The sequence below is a fragment of the Coregonus lavaretus genome (assembly GCF_964263955.1).
Source record: "Coregonus lavaretus genome assembly, contig: HAP1_SCAFFOLD_419, whole genome shotgun sequence".
Taxonomy (NCBI): Eukaryota; Metazoa; Chordata; class Actinopteri; order Salmoniformes; family Salmonidae; genus Coregonus; species Coregonus lavaretus.
This window is the reverse complement of record NW_028160234.1, coordinates 2,501-22,718: the sequence shown is the minus strand read 5'-3', so window position 1 is coordinate 22,718 and position 20,218 is coordinate 2,501. Positions and strand designations below refer to the sequence as shown.

General features: G+C 43.4%; 3 protein-coding genes across 3 annotated transcripts in view; 2 read left to right on the top strand and 1 right to left on the bottom strand.

Annotated features, from left to right (window-relative positions):
- The window catches only part of LOC311122007 (uncharacterized protein), a gene marked incomplete at its 3' end in the record, with an annotated part of 81,061 nt that extends 65,617 nt beyond the window's left edge, over window positions 1-15,444 (top strand). The window contains exons 36-41 of the mRNA XM_084196438.1: window positions 4,029-4,250; window positions 11,787-11,968; window positions 12,166-12,174; window positions 12,705-12,815; window positions 14,769-14,934; window positions 15,167-15,444. Coding sequence (XP_084052564.1) covers window positions 4,029-4,250; window positions 11,787-11,968; window positions 12,166-12,174; window positions 12,705-12,815; window positions 14,769-14,934; window positions 15,167-15,444 — 968 coding nt within the window. The remainder of the gene's footprint in view (window positions 1-4,028; window positions 4,251-11,786; window positions 11,969-12,165; window positions 12,175-12,704; window positions 12,816-14,768; window positions 14,935-15,166) is intronic.
- Window positions 15,445-16,241: 797 nt separating this feature from the next.
- On the top strand, window positions 16,242-18,258 carry LOC311122006 (uncharacterized protein). Its single transcript, XM_084196437.1, has 2 exons — window positions 16,242-16,605; window positions 17,671-18,258. Exons 1-2 carry the CDS (start codon window positions 16,343-16,345, stop codon window positions 17,804-17,806), a joined length of 399 nt encoding a protein of 132 aa, XP_084052563.1. The 5' UTR covers window positions 16,242-16,342; the 3' UTR covers window positions 17,807-18,258.
- A 1,921-nt stretch (window positions 18,259-20,179) lies between these two features.
- Window positions 20,180-20,218, bottom strand: part of LOC311122005 (Kv channel-interacting protein 4-like) — a gene marked incomplete at both ends in the record, with an annotated part of 2,357 nt that continues 2,318 nt past the window's right edge. The window contains one exon of the mRNA XM_084196436.1: window positions 20,180-20,218. This exon is cut by the window's right edge and continues 9 nt beyond it. Within this exon, the coding sequence (XP_084052562.1) occupies window positions 20,180-20,218 (39 nt within the window).

Genomic DNA, 20,218 nt, shown 5'->3' with positions numbered 1-20,218 from the left:
TGAAGAAAGGCAACTAGATATGCAGTCTGTTGTACATTTTCTGTTGAAATAAAACCTTCCCTTTCGGACGTGCTGGTTTGGTCCTCATGCATGTTAATGACTTAAAGAGGAAGGAAAGGAAGTTCTGCATCAGCTACTTGTGCCCACCTGACTACTTGAAATATGTATCAACCACAGAATTCACACTTACTACTACCTACTTCTTGTTTCCACTCACTACCAGTAAGTTGACTTGCTGTACAATACCTCTCCCCTTCACTTCACTCTGTAAGTACACTTGACAATATCTTGAAATATAGTAATATTTATTTATTTTTAGCCATTAGTCATATACTTGAGGGTAATGTATCATTTTACTTCTTGTTATGTTTTGAGCTGTGTTTTGGTTGTTACATCAGTGTCACGTACGTTGAAGGACGGGTCAGACCAAGGCGCAGCGTGAAATGCATACATGTTTATTATTAAAATAAACACACGAACAAAACAACGTAACTTGAAGTCCTCAGGCTAAACACAATACAAGCCTCTAACGGAACAAGATCCCACAACTAAGGATTGCAAACAGGCTACTTAAGTATGATCCCCAATTAGAGACAACGAGCGACAGCTGCCTCTGATTGGGAATCACACCCGGCCAAACATAGAAACACACAACATAGAATGCAAACATAGAAATACTAACATAGATATCCACACCCTTACTCAACATACAAGAGTCCCATAAGTCAGGGCGTGACAGTACCCCCCCCCCCCCCAAAGGTGCTGACTCCGACCGCACAAACCTTACATAACAGGGTAGGGTCCAGGTGGGCATTCCGCCTTGGAGGCGGATCCGTCTCCGGGCGTGACGACCACATTATCTCAGCCTCCCCGTAGCGCCCCTGGTCTGGTCTGGACCTCGGCGCGCTGCTTCCCCTCTCGGCGCGGTGCTTCCCCGAACCTGGAGAGGGGCTGACGTCTGGGTCTGGACTGGAGCCGCTGACTGGAGCTGGACCGGGCACCGGTGGAGCGGACTGCTCTGGCTTCGGAGTGAAGCTGCTGACCGGAGCTGGACTATGCACCAGTGGAGCGGACTGCTCTGGCTCCGGAGTGGAGCTGCTGACCGGAGCTGGACTGAACCCTGGTGTAGCGGACTGCTCTGGTTCCGGAGTGGATCCGCTGACCGGAGCTGGACTGGGCACCGGTGGAGCGGACTGCTCTGGCTCCGGAGTGGAGCCGCTGACCGGAGCTGGGCTGGGCAGTGGTGGAGCGGACTGCTCTAGCTCCGGAGTGGAGCAGCTGACCGGAGCTGGACTGGACCCCGGTGGAGCAGACTGCTCTGGCTCCGGAGTGGAGCAGCTGACCGGTGCCGGACCAGGCACCGGTGGAACGGGCATGGGCCGTGCCGGACTGGACACACGCACCACTGGTCTTGTGTGAGGAGCAGGCACGGGCCGGACCAGACTTTGAACACGCACCACTGGCTTGGTGCGGGGAGCAGGAACGGGCCGGGCCGGACTGGAAACACGCACCACTGGCTTGGTGCGGGGAGCAGGCACGGGTCGTACCGGGCTGGTGACACGCACCACTGGCTTGGTGCGAGGAACAGGAACGGGCCGGACTGGCGACACGCACCACTGGCTTGGTGCGGGGATCAGGCACGGGCCGGGCCGGACTGGGAACACGCACCACTGGCTTGGTGCGAGGAGCAGGAACGGGCCGGGCCGGACTGGCGACACGCACCACTGGCCTGGTGCGAGGGACAGGAACGGGCCGTACCGGACTGGGAACACGCACCACTGGCTTGGTGCGAGACGCAGGCACGAGGTGTACCGGACTGGGAACTGACGTTAGAGATCTCCGACTGTACCAGTCTTTCACTCTCCGCGCCCAGTCCTCCTCCCGTGAGGACTCATCCCTGAGCCCCCACGAATGCGGTGGTCGGGGCTCTTCTCCATCGATCCCCGACCACCCTTTTAGCCCCCCAAAAATTTTTTCTTGAACTGTCTCTCGGGCTTCCTCCTCGGCCGGCGCCTTCTGTGTTGCCGTTGCTCCTCTCTAAACCAGGCCTCCACTGTCTCCTCCCAAGGACGGCGATCCATCCCAGCCTGAATCTCCTCCCATGTCCAGGATCCCTTTCCGTCCATGATCTCCTCCCATGTCCAGGATGTCTGCTCCTGGGCACGCTGCTTGGTCCATTTTTGGTGGGATCTTCTGTCACGTTCGTTGAAGGACGGGTCAGACCAAGGCGCAGCGTGAAATGCATACATGTTTCTTTCAACGATAAACACACAAACAAAACAACGTAACGTGAAGTCCTAAGGCTAAACACAATACAAGCCTCTAACGGAACAAGATCTCACAACTAATGAGTGCCAACAGGCTACTTAAGTATGATCCCCAATCAGAGACAACGAGCGACAGCTGCCTCTGATTGGGAATCACACCCGGCCAAACATAGAAACACACAACATAGAATGCAAACATAGAAATACTAACATAGATATCCACACCCTGACTCAACATACAAGAGTCCCATAAGTCAGGGCGTGACAATCAGGGCCAGTCTTCATAAAGTGTGTCATTGCCCCCAGTGTTGATCTAAGATCAGGGCCCCCCGTCCATATAATTATTATATAAAACGTGTGTGTGTGTGTGTGTGTGTGTGTGTGTGTGTGTGTGTGTGTGTGTGTGTGTGTGTGTGTGTGTTTGTGTGTGTGAGTCACTTGCTGTTTAGCCTCACAGTTTGTGGATAGGTGCAATCATTAAACCTGGTGGTCAGTCTTTAGGCTGCTGTACAGCTTGATGGACCGTAGAGGATTGAACATTTATCCTCCTATATTTGGGGTTCTGAGAATAAAACAGCTTCAGAACAATTAATGTGGTGTCGTGTATGAAGATTATGACTATTCTAGAGGGACAAAGAGTGAATGTTTATCTTAGTTCAAAAGTAGCCAGTTGTAGGGTGACGCCCCAGGGGAGACAGGTGATTGGACAGCAGAGGGAGAAACCCATATTTTGGCATTGTTTATAAGTATGAGCTAGACAAAGAGGGGGTCAGAAACAGGCAGATTATGTTTGGGACGCTGTTTCTCCAGACCCTGCAAGTCTGTAACTCATGCTGAAAGCTTGTGATATGAATAAAACTTATGATCAAGGTTCAGTATGAGCGGACTCCTTTGTTTGACAGCAATAATTGCCAGCATTTACTCGATACGACAGTGGAAATATGTGTTGACAGTACTACTGTAGTTGTTGTTGTTAATGATGTTGATCCATAGTGCAATAGACAGACAGTATTCACACACACAACCATATACAGATGTAGGATCTTAAAAATAATCCTGCAGCAACTGGAAAAGTGAATTATTATGTGGATTATAATTAATGTGGTGGTTGACACAGTTTTCGTTTAGGCAAATCAAGTCTGACATTTTAAAGTTGAAATGACAAACTTTAGAATACTTTTTAAACCTTCAATACACAACACGTTTTCATTTCCTGTTGAGCAGGAACATTCTCTGCAACAAAAGAGTGATAAAATTAAGATCCTACTTCTGTAGCACAATACAGCACACAATATGAGCCTGGTTCATTTTCAGTAATGAGGCCCTGTACCCCATTTACAGTTTATACTTCAATGTATCAGGTGTAGTTATTCACCAGCTATAGAGTGAGTTGTTGTTTATGTTTCTAAGACTGCAGGGTGGGTGATGCAACAATGGCCTTGAGAACAGCAGGAAGTGTGTTGTTGGTCTTTCTCTGGTGTGTGACAGGTATGTTGTCATTCATAATTGTATTATAGTACCCTTAGACATTTCTAAAAGCATACAGATCTTAATGTTATTCTGGTGTGTTCAGTGGTGTTGTCTGTTAGGCGTCTCCACTTCACTTTTACAGCTGCATTTCACACTTCAATAGGCGTAGCTTTGGTTTCCATTCACACACAACTCAACTCAACTCAACTCAACTACAGATACAAAGTGTGGACAAACCCTGCTGTTAGTGTAAGCCAATAGTTATATCCTTGTGTTGTGTGACTGTTTCAGTGGTACTGGGTCAGTACGGCTGGAGTGTGACATACACCCCTCAGAGTATCTGTGCCTTGAAGGGGTCAACAGTGGAGCTGTCCTGCTCTTACACATATACCAGTGGTACAGTCACAGCAATCTTCTGGTTCACTAAAAATAATGTGTGGAATCCTGTGAGTCTGATTGATGACCCAGACTACAAAGGTCGTGTGAAGTACAGTGAGGACAAGAAGAATGACTGTACTCTGAGAATAACAGACCTGAGAGAGAGTGACTCAGCTATATACTGGTTCAGCTTTATAACAGATCATTACAAAGGAAAATATACTGGCTATTCTGGAGTAACTCTGTCTGTCACAGGTACGGTAACATTCTTTATACTGCCTTTCTTTTCAAATCTTTATTTATTTATTTGAGGTTTTTGCAGGATGGAATCTATTGAGATGCAGCATCTTGTTTTCAAGTGTTCAAATGAAAAAAGCAAAACAAACAATACTTACTAACAATAATAATATGGCTACTACTGTATAATAATAATAACAATGAAACAATAATCATTATAATACATTAACAGCATAAAAAGGTTGTTGTAAAACTACTAATAGACCTACAACTAATACAAACTACTGCTACAACTACTAATACAACCAATACAAACAACTGCTACAACTACTAATACAACCAATACAAACTACTGTTACAACTACTAATACAACCAATACAAACTACTGCTACAACTACTAATACAACTAATACAAACTACTGCTACAACTACTAATACAACCAATACAACCTACTGCTACAACTACTAATACAACCAATACAAACTACTGCTACAACTACTAATACAACTAATACAAACTACTGCTACAACTACTAATACAACTAATAAAACTAAGTACCTATAATATACCGAACAAAAATAGAAACGCAACAGTTCATATTTTTTTACAGTTCATATAAGGAAATCAGTCGATTGAAATTAAATTATTAGGCCCTAATCTATGTATTTCACATGACTGGGAATACAGATATGCATCTGTTGGTCACAGATACTTTTTTTTAAAAGGTAGGGGCGTGGATCAGAAAACCTATCAGTATCTGGTGTGACCACCATTTGCCTCATGCAGCGCAACACATCTCCTTCGTATAGAGTTGATCAGGCTGTTGATTGTGGCCTGTGGAATGTTGGCCCACTCCTCTTCAAAGCCTGTGCGAAGTTGCTGGATTTTGGCGGAAACTGAAATACGCTGTCGTACACGTCGATCCAGAGCATCCCAAGCATTCTCAATGGGTGACATGTCTGGTGAGTATGCAGGCCATGGAAGAACTGGGCCATGTTCAGCTTCCAGGAATTGTGTACAGATCCTTGCAACATGGGGCCGTGCATTATATCATGCTGAAACATGAGGTGATGGCGGTGGATGAATGGCACCACAATGGACCTCAGGATTTCAACATGGTATCTCTGTGCATTCAAATTGCCATCGATAAAATGCAATTGTGTTCGTTGTCTGTAGCTTGTGCCTGCCCATACCATAACCCAACCACCACCCTGGGGCACTCTGTTCACAACGTTGACATCAGCAAACCGCTCGTCCACATGACTCCATACACGCTGTCTGCCATCTGCCTGGAACAGATGAAACCGGGATTAATCTGTGAAGAGCACACTTCTCCAGCGTGCCAGTGGCCATCGAAGGTGAGCATTTGTCCACTGAAGTCGGTTACGATGCCAAACTGCAGTCAGGTCAAGACCCTGGTGAGGACGACGAGCAAGCAGATGAGCTTCCCTGAGACGGTTTCTGACAGTTTGTGCAGAAATTCTTCAGTTGTGCAAACGCACAGTTTCATCAGCTGTCCAGGTGGCTGGTCTCAGACAATCCCGCAGGTGAAGAAGCTGGATGTGGAGGTCCTGGGCTGGCGTGGTTACACGTGGTCTGAGGTTGTGAGGCCAGTTGGACGTACTGCAAAATTCTCTAAAACGACACAGGAGAGACGGCTTATGGTAGAGAAATGAACATTAAATTCTCTGGCAACAGCTCTGGTGGACATTCCTGCAGTCAGCATAACAATTGCACGCTCCCTAAAAACTTGAAACATCTGTGGCATTGTGTTGTGTGACAAAACTGCACATTTTAGTGGCCTTTTATTGTCCCCACCATAAGGTGCACCTCTGTAATGATCAGTGGTGTAAAGTACTTAAGTAAAAATACTCTAAAGTACTACTTAAGTAGTTTTTTGGGGTATTTGTACTTTACTATTTATTACTTTACTTTACTATTTTACTTTTACTTCACTACATTCCTAAAGAAAATAATGTACTTTTTACTCCATACATTTTCCATTTTACTCCATTACATTTTGAATGCTTAGCAGGACAGGAAAATGGTCCAATTCACGCATTTATCAAGAGAACATCCCTGGTCATCCCTAATGCCTCTGATCTGGCGGATTCACTAAACACACATGCTTCGTTTGTAAATTATGTCTGAGTGATGGAGTGTGCCCCTGGCTATCCATAAATAAATAAAAACAAGATAATGGTGCCGTCTAGTTTTTTACATTTACATTTAAGTCATTTAGCAGACGCTCTTATCCAGAGCGACTTACAAATTGGTGCATTCAACTTAGGATAGCCAGTGGGACAACCACCACTGGGGGAGGGGGGGGTAGAAGGATTACTGTTATACTATTCCAGGTATTCCTTAAAGAGGTAGGGTTTCAAGTGTCTCCGGAAGGTGGTCAGTGACTCCGCTGTCCTGGCGTCGTGGGGGAGCTTGTTCTACCATTGGGGTGCCAGAGCAGCGAATAGCTTTGACTGGGCTGAGCGGGAACTGTGCTTCCGTAGAGGTAGGGGTGCTAGCAGGCCAGAGGTGGATGAACGTAGTGCCCTCGTTTGGGTGTAGGGTCTGATCAGAGCCTGAAGGTAAGGAGGTGCCGTTCCCCTCACAGCTCCGTAGGCAAGCACCATGGTTTTGTAGTAGATGCAAGCTTCAACTGGAAGCCAGTGGAGTGTGCGGAGGAGCGGGGTGACATGAGAGAACTTGGGAAGGTTGAACACCAGATGGGCTGCAGCGTTCTGGATAAGTTGTAGGGGTTTAATGGCACAGGCAGGGAGCCCAGCCAACAGCGAGTTGCAGTAATCCAGACGATGACAAGTGCCTGGATTAGGACCTGTGCCGCTTTCTGTGTAAGGTAGGGTCGTACTCTGCGAATGTTGTAGAGCATGAACCTACAGGATCGGGTCACCGCTTTGATGTTAGCGGAGAACGACAGGGTGTTGTCCAGGGTCACGCCAAGGTTCCTTGCACTCTGGGAGGAGGACAAAATGGAGTTGTCAACCGTGATGGCGAGATCATGGAACGGGCAGTCCTTCCCCGGGAGGAAGAGCACCTCCGTCTTGCCGAGGTTCAGCTTGAGGTGGTGATCCGACATCCACACTGATATGTCCGCCAGACATGCAGAGATGCGATTCGCCACCTGGTTATCAGAAGGGGGAAAGGAGAAAATTAATTGTGTGTCGTCTGCGTAGCAATGATAGGAGAGACCATGTGAGGATATGACACTGACTTGGTGTATAGAGAGAATAGGAGAAAGCCTAGAACTGAGCCCTGGGGGACACCAGTGGTGAGAGCACGTGGTGCGGAGACAGATTCTCGCCACGCCACCTGGTAGGAGCGACCTGTCAGGTAGGACGCAATCCAAGAGTGATTGTTTAATATAAGGAATTTGAAATGATTTATACTTTTACTTTTGATACTTAAGTATATTTTAGCAATTACATTTACTTTTGATATTTAAGTATATTTAAAACCAAATACTTTTAGACTTTTAATCAAGTATTATTTTACTGGGTGACTTTCACTTTTACTTGAGTGATTTTCTATTAAGGTATCTTTACTTTTACTCAAGTATGACAATTGGGTACTTTTTCCAACACTGGTAATGAGCATGCTGTTTAATCAGCTTCTTGATATGCCACACATGTCAGGTGGATGGATCATCTTGGCAATGGAGAAATGCTCACTAAAAGGGATGTAAACAAATTTGTGCACATTTGAGAGAAATAAGCTTTTTGTGCGTATGGAAAATGTCTGGGATCTTTTATTTCAGCTCATGAATTATGGGACCAACACTTTACATGTTGTGTTTATGTTTTTGTTCAGAGTACATACAGTGCATTCGGAAAGTATTCAGACCCCTTCAATTTTTCCACATTTTGTTACCTTACAGCCTTATTCTAAAATTGATTAAATATATATTTTTTCTCATCAATCTACACACAATCTCCCATAATGACAAAGCGAAAACAGCTATTTTTTTGTTGTTGTTGCAAATTTATTAAAATTTTAAACAGAAATACCTTATTTACATAAGTATTCAGACCCTTTGCTATGAGACTCGAAATTGAGCTCAGGTGCATCCTATTTCCATTGATCATCCTTGAGATGTTTATACAACTTGATTGGAGTCCATAAGTGGTAATTAAATTAGATTGGACATTATTTGGAAAGGCACACACCTGTCTATAGAAGGTCCCACATTTGACAGTGCATGTCAGAGCAAAAACCAAGCCCTGAGGTCGAAGGAATTGTCCGTAGAGCTCCGAGACAGGATTGTGTCGAGGCACAGATCTGTGGAAGGGTAACAAAACATTTATGCAGCATTGAAGGTCCCCAAGAACACAGTGGCCTCCATCATTCTTAAATGGAAGAAGTCTAGAACCATCAAAACTGTTCATAGAGCTGGCCGCCCGGCCAAACTGAGCAATCAGTTGAGAAGGGCCTTGGTCCGGGAAGTGACCAAGAACCCGATGGTCACTCTGACAGAGCTCCAGAGTTCTTCTGTGGAGATGGGAGAACCTTCCAGAAGGACAACCATCTCTGCAGCACTCCACCAATCAGGCCTTTATGGTTGAGCGGCCATACGGAAGCCACTCTTCAGTAAAAGGTACATGACAGCCTGCTTGGAGTTTTGAAAAAAGGCACCTAAAGGACTCTCAGACCATGAGCAACAAGATTCTCTGGTCTGATGAAACCAAGATTGAACTCTTTGGCCTGAATGCGAAGCATCACGTCTGGAGGAAACCTGGCGCCATCCCTACAGTGAAGCATGGTGGTGGAAGCATCATGCTGTGGGGATGTTTTTCAGTGGCAGGGATTGGGAGACTAGTCAGGATCGAGGAAAAGATGAACGGAGCAAAGTACAGAGAGATCCTTGATGAAAACCTGCTCCAGAGCACTCAGGACCTCAGACTGGGGCGAAGGTTCACGTTCCAACAGGACAACAACCCTAAGCACACAGCCAAGACAATGCAGGAGTGGCTTCGGGACAAGTCTCTCAATGTCCTTGAGCGGCCCAGCCAGAGCTCGGACTTGAACCTGATCTAACATTTCTGGAGAGACCTGAAAATAGCTGTGCAGTGACGCTCCCCATCCAACCTGACAGAGCTTGAGAGGATCTGCAGAGAAGAATGGGAGAAACTCCTCAAATTCAGGTGTGCCAAGCTTGTAGCACAGTGGTGGAAAAAGTACCCAATTGTCATACTTGAGTCAAAGTAAAGATACCTTAATAGAAAATTACTCAAGTAAAAGTGGAAGTCACCCAGTAAAATACTACTTGAGTAAAAGTCTAAAAGTATTTGGTTTTATATATACTTAAGTATCAAAAGTAAATGTAATTGCGAAAATATACTTAAGTATTGAAAGTAAAAGTATAAGTCATTTCAAATTCTATATATTAAACAAACCTATGTCTCCTGAGTGGCGCAGTGGTCTAAGGCACTGTATTGCAGTGCTAGCTGTGCCACTAGAGATCCTGGTTCAATTCCAGGCTCTGTCGCAGCCGGCCGTGACCGGGAGACTCATGGGCGGTGCACAATTGGCTCAGGGTAGGGGAGGGAATGGCCGGCAGGGATGTAGCTCAGTTGATAGGGCATGGCGTTTGCAACGCCAGGGTTGTGGGTTCGATTCCCACGGGGGGGCCAGTATGAAAAATTTAAAAAAAGATGTATTCACCAACTGTAAGTCGCTCTGGATAAGAGCGTCTGCTAAATGACGTAAATGTAAACCAGATTTTTTTTCAATTACGGATAGCCAGTGACCACTCCAACACTCCAACACTCAGACATCATTTACAAACAAAGCATGTGTGTTTAGTGAGTCCACCAGATCAGAGGCAATAGGGATGACCATGGCTGTTATCTTGATGAGTGTGTGAATTGGACAATTTTCCTGTCCTGCTAGCCATTCAAAATGTAATGAGTACTTTTGGGTGTCAGAGAAAATGTGTGGAGTAAAATGTAGATTATTTTCTTTAGGAATGTAGTTAAGTAAAAGTAAAAGTAGTCAAAAATATAAATAGTAAAGTAAAGTACAGATACCCAAAAAAACTTCTTAAGTAGTGCTTTAAAGTATTTTTACTTATGTACTTTACACCACTGTTGTAGCGTCATACCCAAGAAGACCCAAGGCTGTAATCGCTGCCAAAGGTGCTTCAACAAAGTACTGAGTAAAGGGTCTGAATACCTATGTAAATGTCATATTTCAATTTTTTCTTTTTAGTAAATTTGCACAATTTCTACAAACCTGTTTTTGTTTTGTCATTATGGGGTATTGTGTGTAGATTGATGAGGGAAAACAACTATTAAATCCATTTTGGAATAAGGCTGTAACGTAAAAAATTTGGAAAAAGTCAGGGGGTTTGAATTCTTTCCGAAGGCACTGTAATTCACAAAGTAAGGTCTTGACTGTGTTTTGATAGATAATGTCACCATATTCTAGGATAGGAAGCAACAGTTGGGTTACTAAGGTATTTCTAATCGATACAGTAAAACCATTCTTAGACCTGTATAGTAACCCAAGTTTTATAGTTAATAGTTTTTCTAAAATAATCAATATGCTTTCCAAAAGATCATTCAGAATCTATCCTCAAACCCAGATATTTCAAACAATCAACACTTTCAAGCATTGTTCCATCACTTGCATGAATAAAAAAATTGCCAGCTGTGGAGTTTGTTCTTTGCCGTGAACTAAACAGCATTACATAGGACTTTGTTTGAGTTAATACCTAATTGTTTGCTAGAAACCATTTTTGTAAAATGTTAGAATCATCTTGGAGAGTTGCTCGTATCGGCAAAATATTTGTATATATAATGTATATAATATAATGTATAGAGCGCTGCATCATCAGTGTATAGGTGAACATGTGTATTCCTATGTTAATTCTTTACTGTCCATTTATGGCTGGAAATTGTCTGGATTTATATTTATGAAATATAAATGTTATTATGTGTATAAAGTACGTCAGAGTTAATCAGTTAAATCTACTCAACTTTTAGTCATTTCAGTGACATTTCTATTTATTTATTGTGATTAATCATATTTTCTGAAAGCATTCAAATTACACTGAAAACATCCCAAATACACGTTCTCTACAGCTAAAATCAACAATGCAATGTAAAAACAAGTTGACAAAATAACATTTTCTCAATTATCTATTTTCTAACCGTTATTTTATCCAAAATCAAGATGCCAATATTATTGTGTTGTGTTTTGTATGGAGAAAAAGATTAGCTCAATTTTAACAATTTCTAAAATTGCTATTAATTGTAGTTAATTACAGAAAACCATGTGATTAACTCAATAACACATTTTTATCATTTGACAACCCTAGTATAATGTAATAAGATTTACCTGTTTGAAAATATCTTGCATCATGTGATTACACTAGAGAACAGGTGATTCAGGGTTTTAATGCTTTTATCTACTATAGCTCTGCAGGTGGTGACTCCTTTGCATTGGTCAAAGAGGAAGTCACTGACCTGTAGCACCACCTGTCCTCTGACTGGTAACCCCACCTACACCTGGTACAAGAACGGACAACATCTAGATGAGAGCACCTACAAGGTCAAATACTCAGTCTCCAGTAACTATGAAGACAGCTACTCCTGTGCTGTAAAAGGCCATGAGGATCTCCACTCTCCTGCAGTGTGTGAGTATGAATTCAACTTAGCATTCTAGTATACGTTTTCAGATATAATTATTCTGTCTGCTAAACAGCCCTCGGAGTTGTCTAACAAAACTGTAACAAAGGATTACTGCAGCTCATGATTCCACTGTGTAAATCATGCCCTCTTGTCATTGTGTTTCAGGTGTTCACGGTCAGAGATGCAACAGAGTGAATTACAATAAGATGAGTATTTGTGCCTTGAAGGGGTCAACAGTGGACATATCATGTACATATTACAGTTATCCTTACACCACATCAACATTCTGGTTAAGAAGTGATAGGTTGATCCCTGAGGACCTAACCAGAGACCCAGAGTATTTAGGTCGAGCCTTGAAGAGAGGTCACACCACCCTGAGAATTACAGTTCTGAGAGAGGAGGACTCAGCTGAGTATCGCTTCACTTTTAAAACAGACAACTTTGAATGGGGTCATAGTTTCCCAGGAACAACTCTGACTGTCACAGGTAATACTACACTGTATGATACAGCTGTATATCATACTGAATTACAGGAGAAAATAAATGGACCATCCTGTTAACAAAGAGGTGTATGTGGTTTTATACATATAATTTCAGGTCTGCAGGTGAAGGTGATTCCTGCTGCAGAGGGACAGAGGACACTGACCTGTAGCACCACCTGTACTCTGACTAACAACCCCAACCCCACCTACATCTGGTACAAGAACGGACAGAATGTACAAGAGGACTCCTCACCCATGTACTCCATCAGCAGTGAGGATGCAGACAGCTACTTCTGTACTGTAAAAGACCATGAGGGTCTCAGCTCTCCTGCAGTGTGTGAGTACATTCTACATTACATTAACATTTTAGTCATTTAGCAGACGCTCTTAACCAGAGCGACTTACAGGAGCAATTAGGGTTAAGTGCCTTGCTCAAGGGCACATTTACGTCATTTAGCAGACGCTCTTATCCAGAGCGACTCACAAATTGGTGCATTTACCCTATAGCCAGTGGGATAACCACTTTACAATTTTTTTTTGGGGGGGGGGGTAGAAGGATTACTTTATCCTATCCCAGGTATTCCTTAAAGAGGTGGGGTTTCAAATGTCTCCGGAAGGTGGTGAGTGACTCCGCTGTCCTGGCGTCGTGAGGGAGCTTGTTCCACCATTGGGGTGCCAGAGCAGCGAACAGTTTTGACTGGGCTGAGCGGGAACTATGCTTCCGCAGAGGAAGGGGAGCCAGCAGGCCAGAGGTAGATGAACGCAATGCCCTCGTTTGGGTGTAGGGACTGATCAGAGCCCGAAGGTACAGAGGTGCCGTTCCCCTCGCTGCTCCATAGGCAAGCACCATGGTCTTGTAACGGATGCGAGCTTCAACTGGAAGCCAGTGGAGTGTGCGGAGGAGGGGGGTGACGTGAGAGAACTTGGGAAGGTTGAACACCAGACGGGCTGCGGCATTCTGGATGAGTTGTAGGGGTTTAATGGCACAGGCAGGGAGGCCAGCCAACAGCGAGTTGCAGTAATCCAGACGGGAGATGACAAGTGCCTGGATTAGGACCTGTGCCGCTTCCTGTGTAAGGCAGGGTCGTACTCTCCGAATGTTGTAGAGCATGAACCTGCAGGAGCGGGTCACCGCCTTGATGTTAGCGGAGAACGACAGGGTGTTGTCCAGGGTCACGCCAAGGCTCTTCGCACTCTGGGAGGAGGACACAACGGAGTTGTCAACCGTGATGGCGAGATCATGGAACGGGCAGTCCTTCCCCGGGAGGAAGAGCAGCTCCGTCTTGCCAGGGTTCAGCTTGAGGTGGTGATCCGTCATCCATACTGATATGTCTGCCAGACATGCAGAGATGCGATTCGCCACCTGGTTATCAGAAGGGGGAAAGGAGAAGATTAGTTGTGTATCGTCAGCGTAGCAATGATAGGAGAGGCCATGTGAGGATATGACAGAGCCAAGTGACTTGGTGTATAGGGAGAAAAGGAGAGGGCCTAGAACTGAGCCCTGGGGGACACCAGTGGTGAGAGCACGTGGTGCGGAGACAGCTTCTCGCCACGCCACTTGGTAGGAGCGACCGGTCAGGTAGGACGCAATCCAGGAGTGAGCCGCGCCGGAGATGCCCAGCTCGGAGAGGGTGGAGAGGAGGATCTGATGGTTCACAGTATCAAAGGCAGCAGACAGGTCTAGAAGGACAAGAGCAGAGGAGAGAGAGTTAGCTTTAGCAGTGCGGAGAGCCTCCGTGACACAGAGAAGAGCAGTCTCAGTTGAATGACCAGTCCTGAAACCTGACTGGTTTGGATCAAGAAGGTCATTCTGAGAGAGATAGCAAGAGAGTTGGCTAAAGACGGCACGCTCAATAGTTTTGGAAAGAAAAGAAAGAAGGGATACTGGTCTGTAGTTGTTGACATCAGTGGGATCGAGTGTTGGTTTTTTGAGAAGGGGAGCAACTCTCGCTCTCTTGAAGACGGAAGGGACATGGCCAGCGGTCAAGGATGAGTTGATCAGCGAGGTGAGGTAGGGGAGAAGGTCACCGGAGAGAACAGTACAATAGTACAGCATTCTGCTCAGCAAGTATCATGCACTCAGACAAAAGAGACATGTCTTACTTTATCAATCATTACAGAACAAAAAGCCTATTTTTTACTCATTGTTAATATTATTTGGACAAAATGTTGTCTTTTACATCAGATAAACCAAAGACCTCAGTGACAGTCAGTCCCTCTGGTGAAATAGTGGAGGGCAGTTCAGTGACTCTTACCTGCAGCAGTGATGCCAACCCACCTGTGCAGAGTTACACCTGGTGGTACAAGAAGAATGGAGGAGGCTATCAGAGTATGACAGGACCACAGCATGTCTTCAATCAAATCCAGTCATCTGACACTGGAGAGTACTACTGTGAGGTCCAGAATGAGATGGGGACAGACAGGTCTAGGACCATCAACATGGATGTGAAGTGTGAGTAACGTAGAGCTCAGTGTTTGAATGCTAAGGTAGCAAAACAATTAGCATTAAATTAAGTAGTCCTAAAGCATCTCCAAATGTGTATTTGTTAACGTTTTGTGTTAGTTTTAGATAGTTCTCTGACTAAACAGATTATTAATTGTTTTACATGACATGTCATTTGTAAATATACTACTGTCTTAAATATACTATTGTGCTAACCCTCTGACAAATTCTCCTTTTACAGATGGCCCAAAGAACCCCTCAATGTCAGTCAGTCCCTCTGGTGAAATAGTGGAGGGCAGTTCAGTGACTCTGACCTGCAGCAGTGATGCCAACCCACCTGTGGACAAATACACCTGGTACAAGAAGAATGGAGCTTCACTGACAGGATCTGAAAATACATACAATTTCACAACCATCAGCTCTGAGGACAGTGGAGAATACTACTGTGAGGCTGAGAATAAATATGGACGTCTCAACTCTTCTTCTGTGTCTGTGGACGTTCAGTGTATGTACACCTAACCTCATCTTTTGATCAGAGGATCACATTTAAATTAATATTTCAACCACAAGTCCAAGTTTCATGATGCTCCTCATGTAAAACACTATTTAAAACACTGTTGTTACATATTGTTCACCAGATGGCCCAAAAAACACCTCAGTGTCAGTCAGTCCCTCTGGTGAAATAGTGGAGGGCAGTTCAGTGACTCTGACCTGCAGCAGTGATGCCAACCCACCTGTGGACAAATACACCTGGTACTTTCAAAAGAATACTTTTCTAAATGGATTTGGACAGATCTACAACATAAGTAACTTCAAGTCTAAGGACAATGGACATTACCACTGTGAGGCCTGGAATGGAAGAGGGTCTAGGAACTCTACAGTTCTGATGATAACTTTACCAGGTGAATTTTCACCTTCAATATTTCAGTACAAAATTACATTTCAAGCTAATATTAATAATTATACTTTGGCTTATCATACTTTGTTTTATAATTATATATACGTTGAGATGAGATCACTTAAGAAATATTGTATTATTGTCCTGTACTACGATTATTTTCAGTTTATAACATGCAGTACTCGTATCATCCATATTTTAATTTAGGGAAACAAACATCAGTTATGACCGCAGCTGTAGGAATCATAGTTGTTGTTCTGGTTCTCATCCTCTGTCTCTCTGGCTTCATGTGGTTCAGGTGAGTGATCTTTTAAAGATTATTTCACTCTAACACTTTTTTATGGACTCTTTATTAATTGATTAATTCATTCATTCAATAATAAATTAATTCATTAATGTGCAAACCAGGAAGAAGGCCTCCAAATCCACCTCTGACACAAGAGACACATCAGAGAATGTACAGGTGAGTCTGTTAGAAACAGATTATTTGTATTGCTTTGTGGAACATTTCTACTCCTCATGTTGTCTGTCCTCTCACCCCATCAGGGAGACTCTAGTCCAGTATATGACAACATCTCAGGCATGATCATGACCCCTACTGCAGTACAGACAGCAGCCACCGTAGACCAGGATGACGTTCATTACGCCAGCGTCCACTTCTCTCGCTTCAAAAACCAGGAAGTGCCTCTGTCCTCCACCGTCCAACTGCCTCAACCCCAGAAACAGGACGAGGATGTCCAGTACGCTGCTGTGAAATTCAACCGCCCCAGTGCTGCCACACCGTGAGCAAATTCTGCCATTAAAATAACATGGAGCCAATACTAGAACATTGTGAATACACCACATTAAAGGAGAAGTTTACTTTTTTACAACCAAATTTCTATTTCTGATGTAAATGGTGTGTTATAGATTTCACTTGTTTTTGAGAAACTTACCTCATCCTCGTTGTGCAGTACAGAGGCTCTGAAAAAACATGAACAAATGCTCTAAAAACACTCAAATACATCCTTTTAGAAACTGAAATGCTCTCAGTATAGCGATGCAGGTCTTTAGATGTTGCAGTTGTACACATGAAATTGTGTCATTCCAAACTTTATCCGCAACATTATATTCCATTTTGTGTGACTGACGCTGTTTCCCCTGTCCAACTGTTGTATTCTCCGTGTAGCCTGCTGCTAGAATGGACCAGAGGCATCGTTCGAGTCGCAACAACATGGAACATAACGTTACGGATAATGTTCTGAATGACACAATTTCATATGTACAAAATTTAAAGACGTGCATCACTACAGACTACTTAGAGCTTTCTCGTTTCTAAAAGGATGTTTTGGGTGTTTTTGGAGCCCACTTACTGCACACGAGGATGAGGAAGTGAATCGCTGGTTGGGGATAGTTTCACAAAAACAAGAGAAATGAAGAAAAAAAAATCTGGACCCCTATAACATACTAATTACATACATATATATATATTTTTTTTTTTTTTGGGGTTGTAAACAACCTATATTCTCCTTTCAGCTCATTCCTATGCTGCTGCTTATTGGACGAGAGGACCATGATGTCATTAATAAGCATAAAAGTTGTCCCCTAGTGGCCACTAGTGATGGCATTTCCTTAAACTACGAACCCAACAATGGACATCTCAAGACAATTACTATGTCTATAATGAGAGAGTGGTGGTTTTGAGGATCTGTTCTATCTATGTTCCAAATGGAACCTTATTCCCTATTTAGTGCACTACTTTTGACTAGAGACATAAAGGCCTTGGTCAAAGTAATGCACTATAAAGAGGATAAGATGGGGGTTTTTGGGACACAGATTCTGTTTCATTTCTGTTTCTCTCTCCTCAGACCCAAGGCAGCACAAGCAGCTGAGGAGTACTCCTCTGTGATCTACAGTAGAGTCAACTACCCAGAACCAAGAAGACCTGAAAACAAGTCTGACAAAACCCCTGTATATCTGGACCTGTATAGTCCAACTAAGTGATATAATAATATATAATAATATATGCCATTTAGAAACACATTCATCCAAAGCAACTTATTATGCGTGGAGACATGTTTCATGCCGGTAGCCCCATTGGGAATTGAACCCATGGGCCATGCTCTACCAACTGAGCCACACAGGACTGCTGTATTCAAACTTAGTTGGAGTGCTGATCTAGGATCAGTTGTGCCTTTTAAACAATGATGATTAAGAGGGGGAACTTTGTAAATAATTTTTATGTGAAATATTTTTCAATTCAATTTTTTAAGTATCATAGAACAAAGATATAAATTACAGCAGACCCAGAATCTGAACACAAAAACTTTGACAATACCTTTGCTTTGTATTTCCGAAGTAGCCTCGATGTCCAGTTAGATTTTATATGAAGGCTAAGAACATAATTGTTTTAACATTTCTTCTTGATGTTTGCTCTCAGGAACAATACATTTATTCTATTCTATCCTATTACGTTATACAGTACTGTAAAATAATACATGATCTACGTTTACTTGATATTTTCATATACATTTGCTATTGGTTTTATGACAAAGTTATAAGTGTCCTGATGCAACAACTTGATGCAACATTTCTTATTGCGTTTAGAAAAATACAAAATATTGGAAACTATAAAGTGTGGATTGTGTTTAATCAACTTTTAAGATTAAACTTAATTGTCATTGTTTTTATCTTGTTATAACAGTATCTTCAGTGGAGAGAAAATGGAAAGCTTTCAAAATCACACCTCTTGTACTGTACAGTACATACAGTAACTACTAATAATACATTTCCATTGGTTTGTAGAGCAATAGTGGTTTATTCACCTTCATCATCATCATCATCATGTCTGTACAAAATATACACAGACACTTTCAGAAGGAGCAATGTCCAGCACCTAGACACACAACCAGTTACATGAAATAGTATTTATTGTCATTTTTAAAACACACATCATGCAGACACTATAGATGCTGTAAAGAGGTCAATGGAACACAGACCGTGGGGGATAGAAGGAAACCGGATTGGCGCACATTCAACAAATCTGTTCTAAAAAAGGGGATATTCATCAAATCCGTCATGATTGATGTATTGTAACAGCCCCACAATGTGGTTACTAAAGTCTGATTTGAATATATTTGGCTGATTTTCATGCATAACATTTAGAAGTTGTCCCTTTTCAGGTTTAGAAGAGGTGTCTGCTAAATGCTAACTCCCGTTCATATAAGCTGGTAGCATAGCTAGCATATAGAAATCGGTGGTGGCAGTCAAAGTAATTTCTAACTGTAATGTAGTTGATTGGTGGAGATGACCTGAACATTGAGGTTGACATCACCGGAGGCTGCTGAGGGGAGAACGGCTCATAATAATGGCTGGAACGGAGCAAATGGAATAGCATCAAACACAAGGAAACCATGTGTTTGATGTATTTGATACCATTCCAACTATTCTGCTTCAGCCATTAAAATGAGCCCGTCCTCCCCAATTAAGGTGCCACCAACCTCCTGTGGTTGACATCCATACAAGTGTTATACTCTGATTTTTACCACAACATAGTACACATATACTGTAAATAATAGCCTAAATGTAGGATAATTTTGATGGGGGCAATGAGGAGATTCGGGATCTTTCCTCCATGGCATCTTTCCCCCAAGCGTTTCCATGGCAATTCAAATGTTTTGGTCGAGTTCCATTGACCTCTTTACCGCATCTATAGGACACAATATGGATGTTTGGAGGGTTGAGGGTAGTTCCGTCAGCCAGGGGATTCCATTCCGGAACACAGAAAGATGGAACATTCCAGAATGTTCGATGATTGATAATAATACATCTCACAGTTAACAAGTTCAGACCAAACAGTGAGATTATTGCTTGATTTAAAGCCTTTTCTCCTTAGAAGAATAACAGTCCACCATTTTGTCCAACTAGTAGTTAGAGAATAAATTACATTATTGTATAGTGAGAATGTGATGTCATATAGAAAGAGTGCTATGGTCTCCAAATTGGCGTGGCTCTTGACCCCCTAACTGTTTTCCGACCTTCCCAGGTAGGGGTGTCTCTTTTGGGGGGCAGAGATGGGCTAGGGGTGAATGAGAGAGTGGAGACCCATGGAGGTGTACCTATTGCCCACCTAACTGTTGTCTGATCTTTCCATGTAGGGGTGTTTCTTTTTTTTGGGGGGGGGGGGGGGGGGGGGGGTGCAGGGAGGGACTAGGGCCTAGGGATGGATGGAAGAGTGGAGATCCATGAAGGGGTACCTTTCACCCCCATGACAGCCCCAATGAGTCTGTGTTTGGGGATAGAGGGGAGCTAGGGGTGGAGGCTTTCGGGCTAAATATGGGCACTGTGTCCTTTAGGCCACACCCACAGGAAATGTCACTAAATGACGTTGTCAAACAGATGCATGGACTGCATGAT

Coding starts and splice junctions, on each gene's coding strand:
- LOC311122006 (XM_084196437.1), top strand. CDS start 16,343: ATGTTGTCTGTCCTCTCACCCCATCAGGGAGACTCTAGTCCAGTATAT. Junction 16,606..17,670: donor CGCCCCAGTGCTGCCACACC/GTGAGCAAATTC, acceptor CTCTCTCCTCAG/ACCCAAGGCAGCACAAGCAG.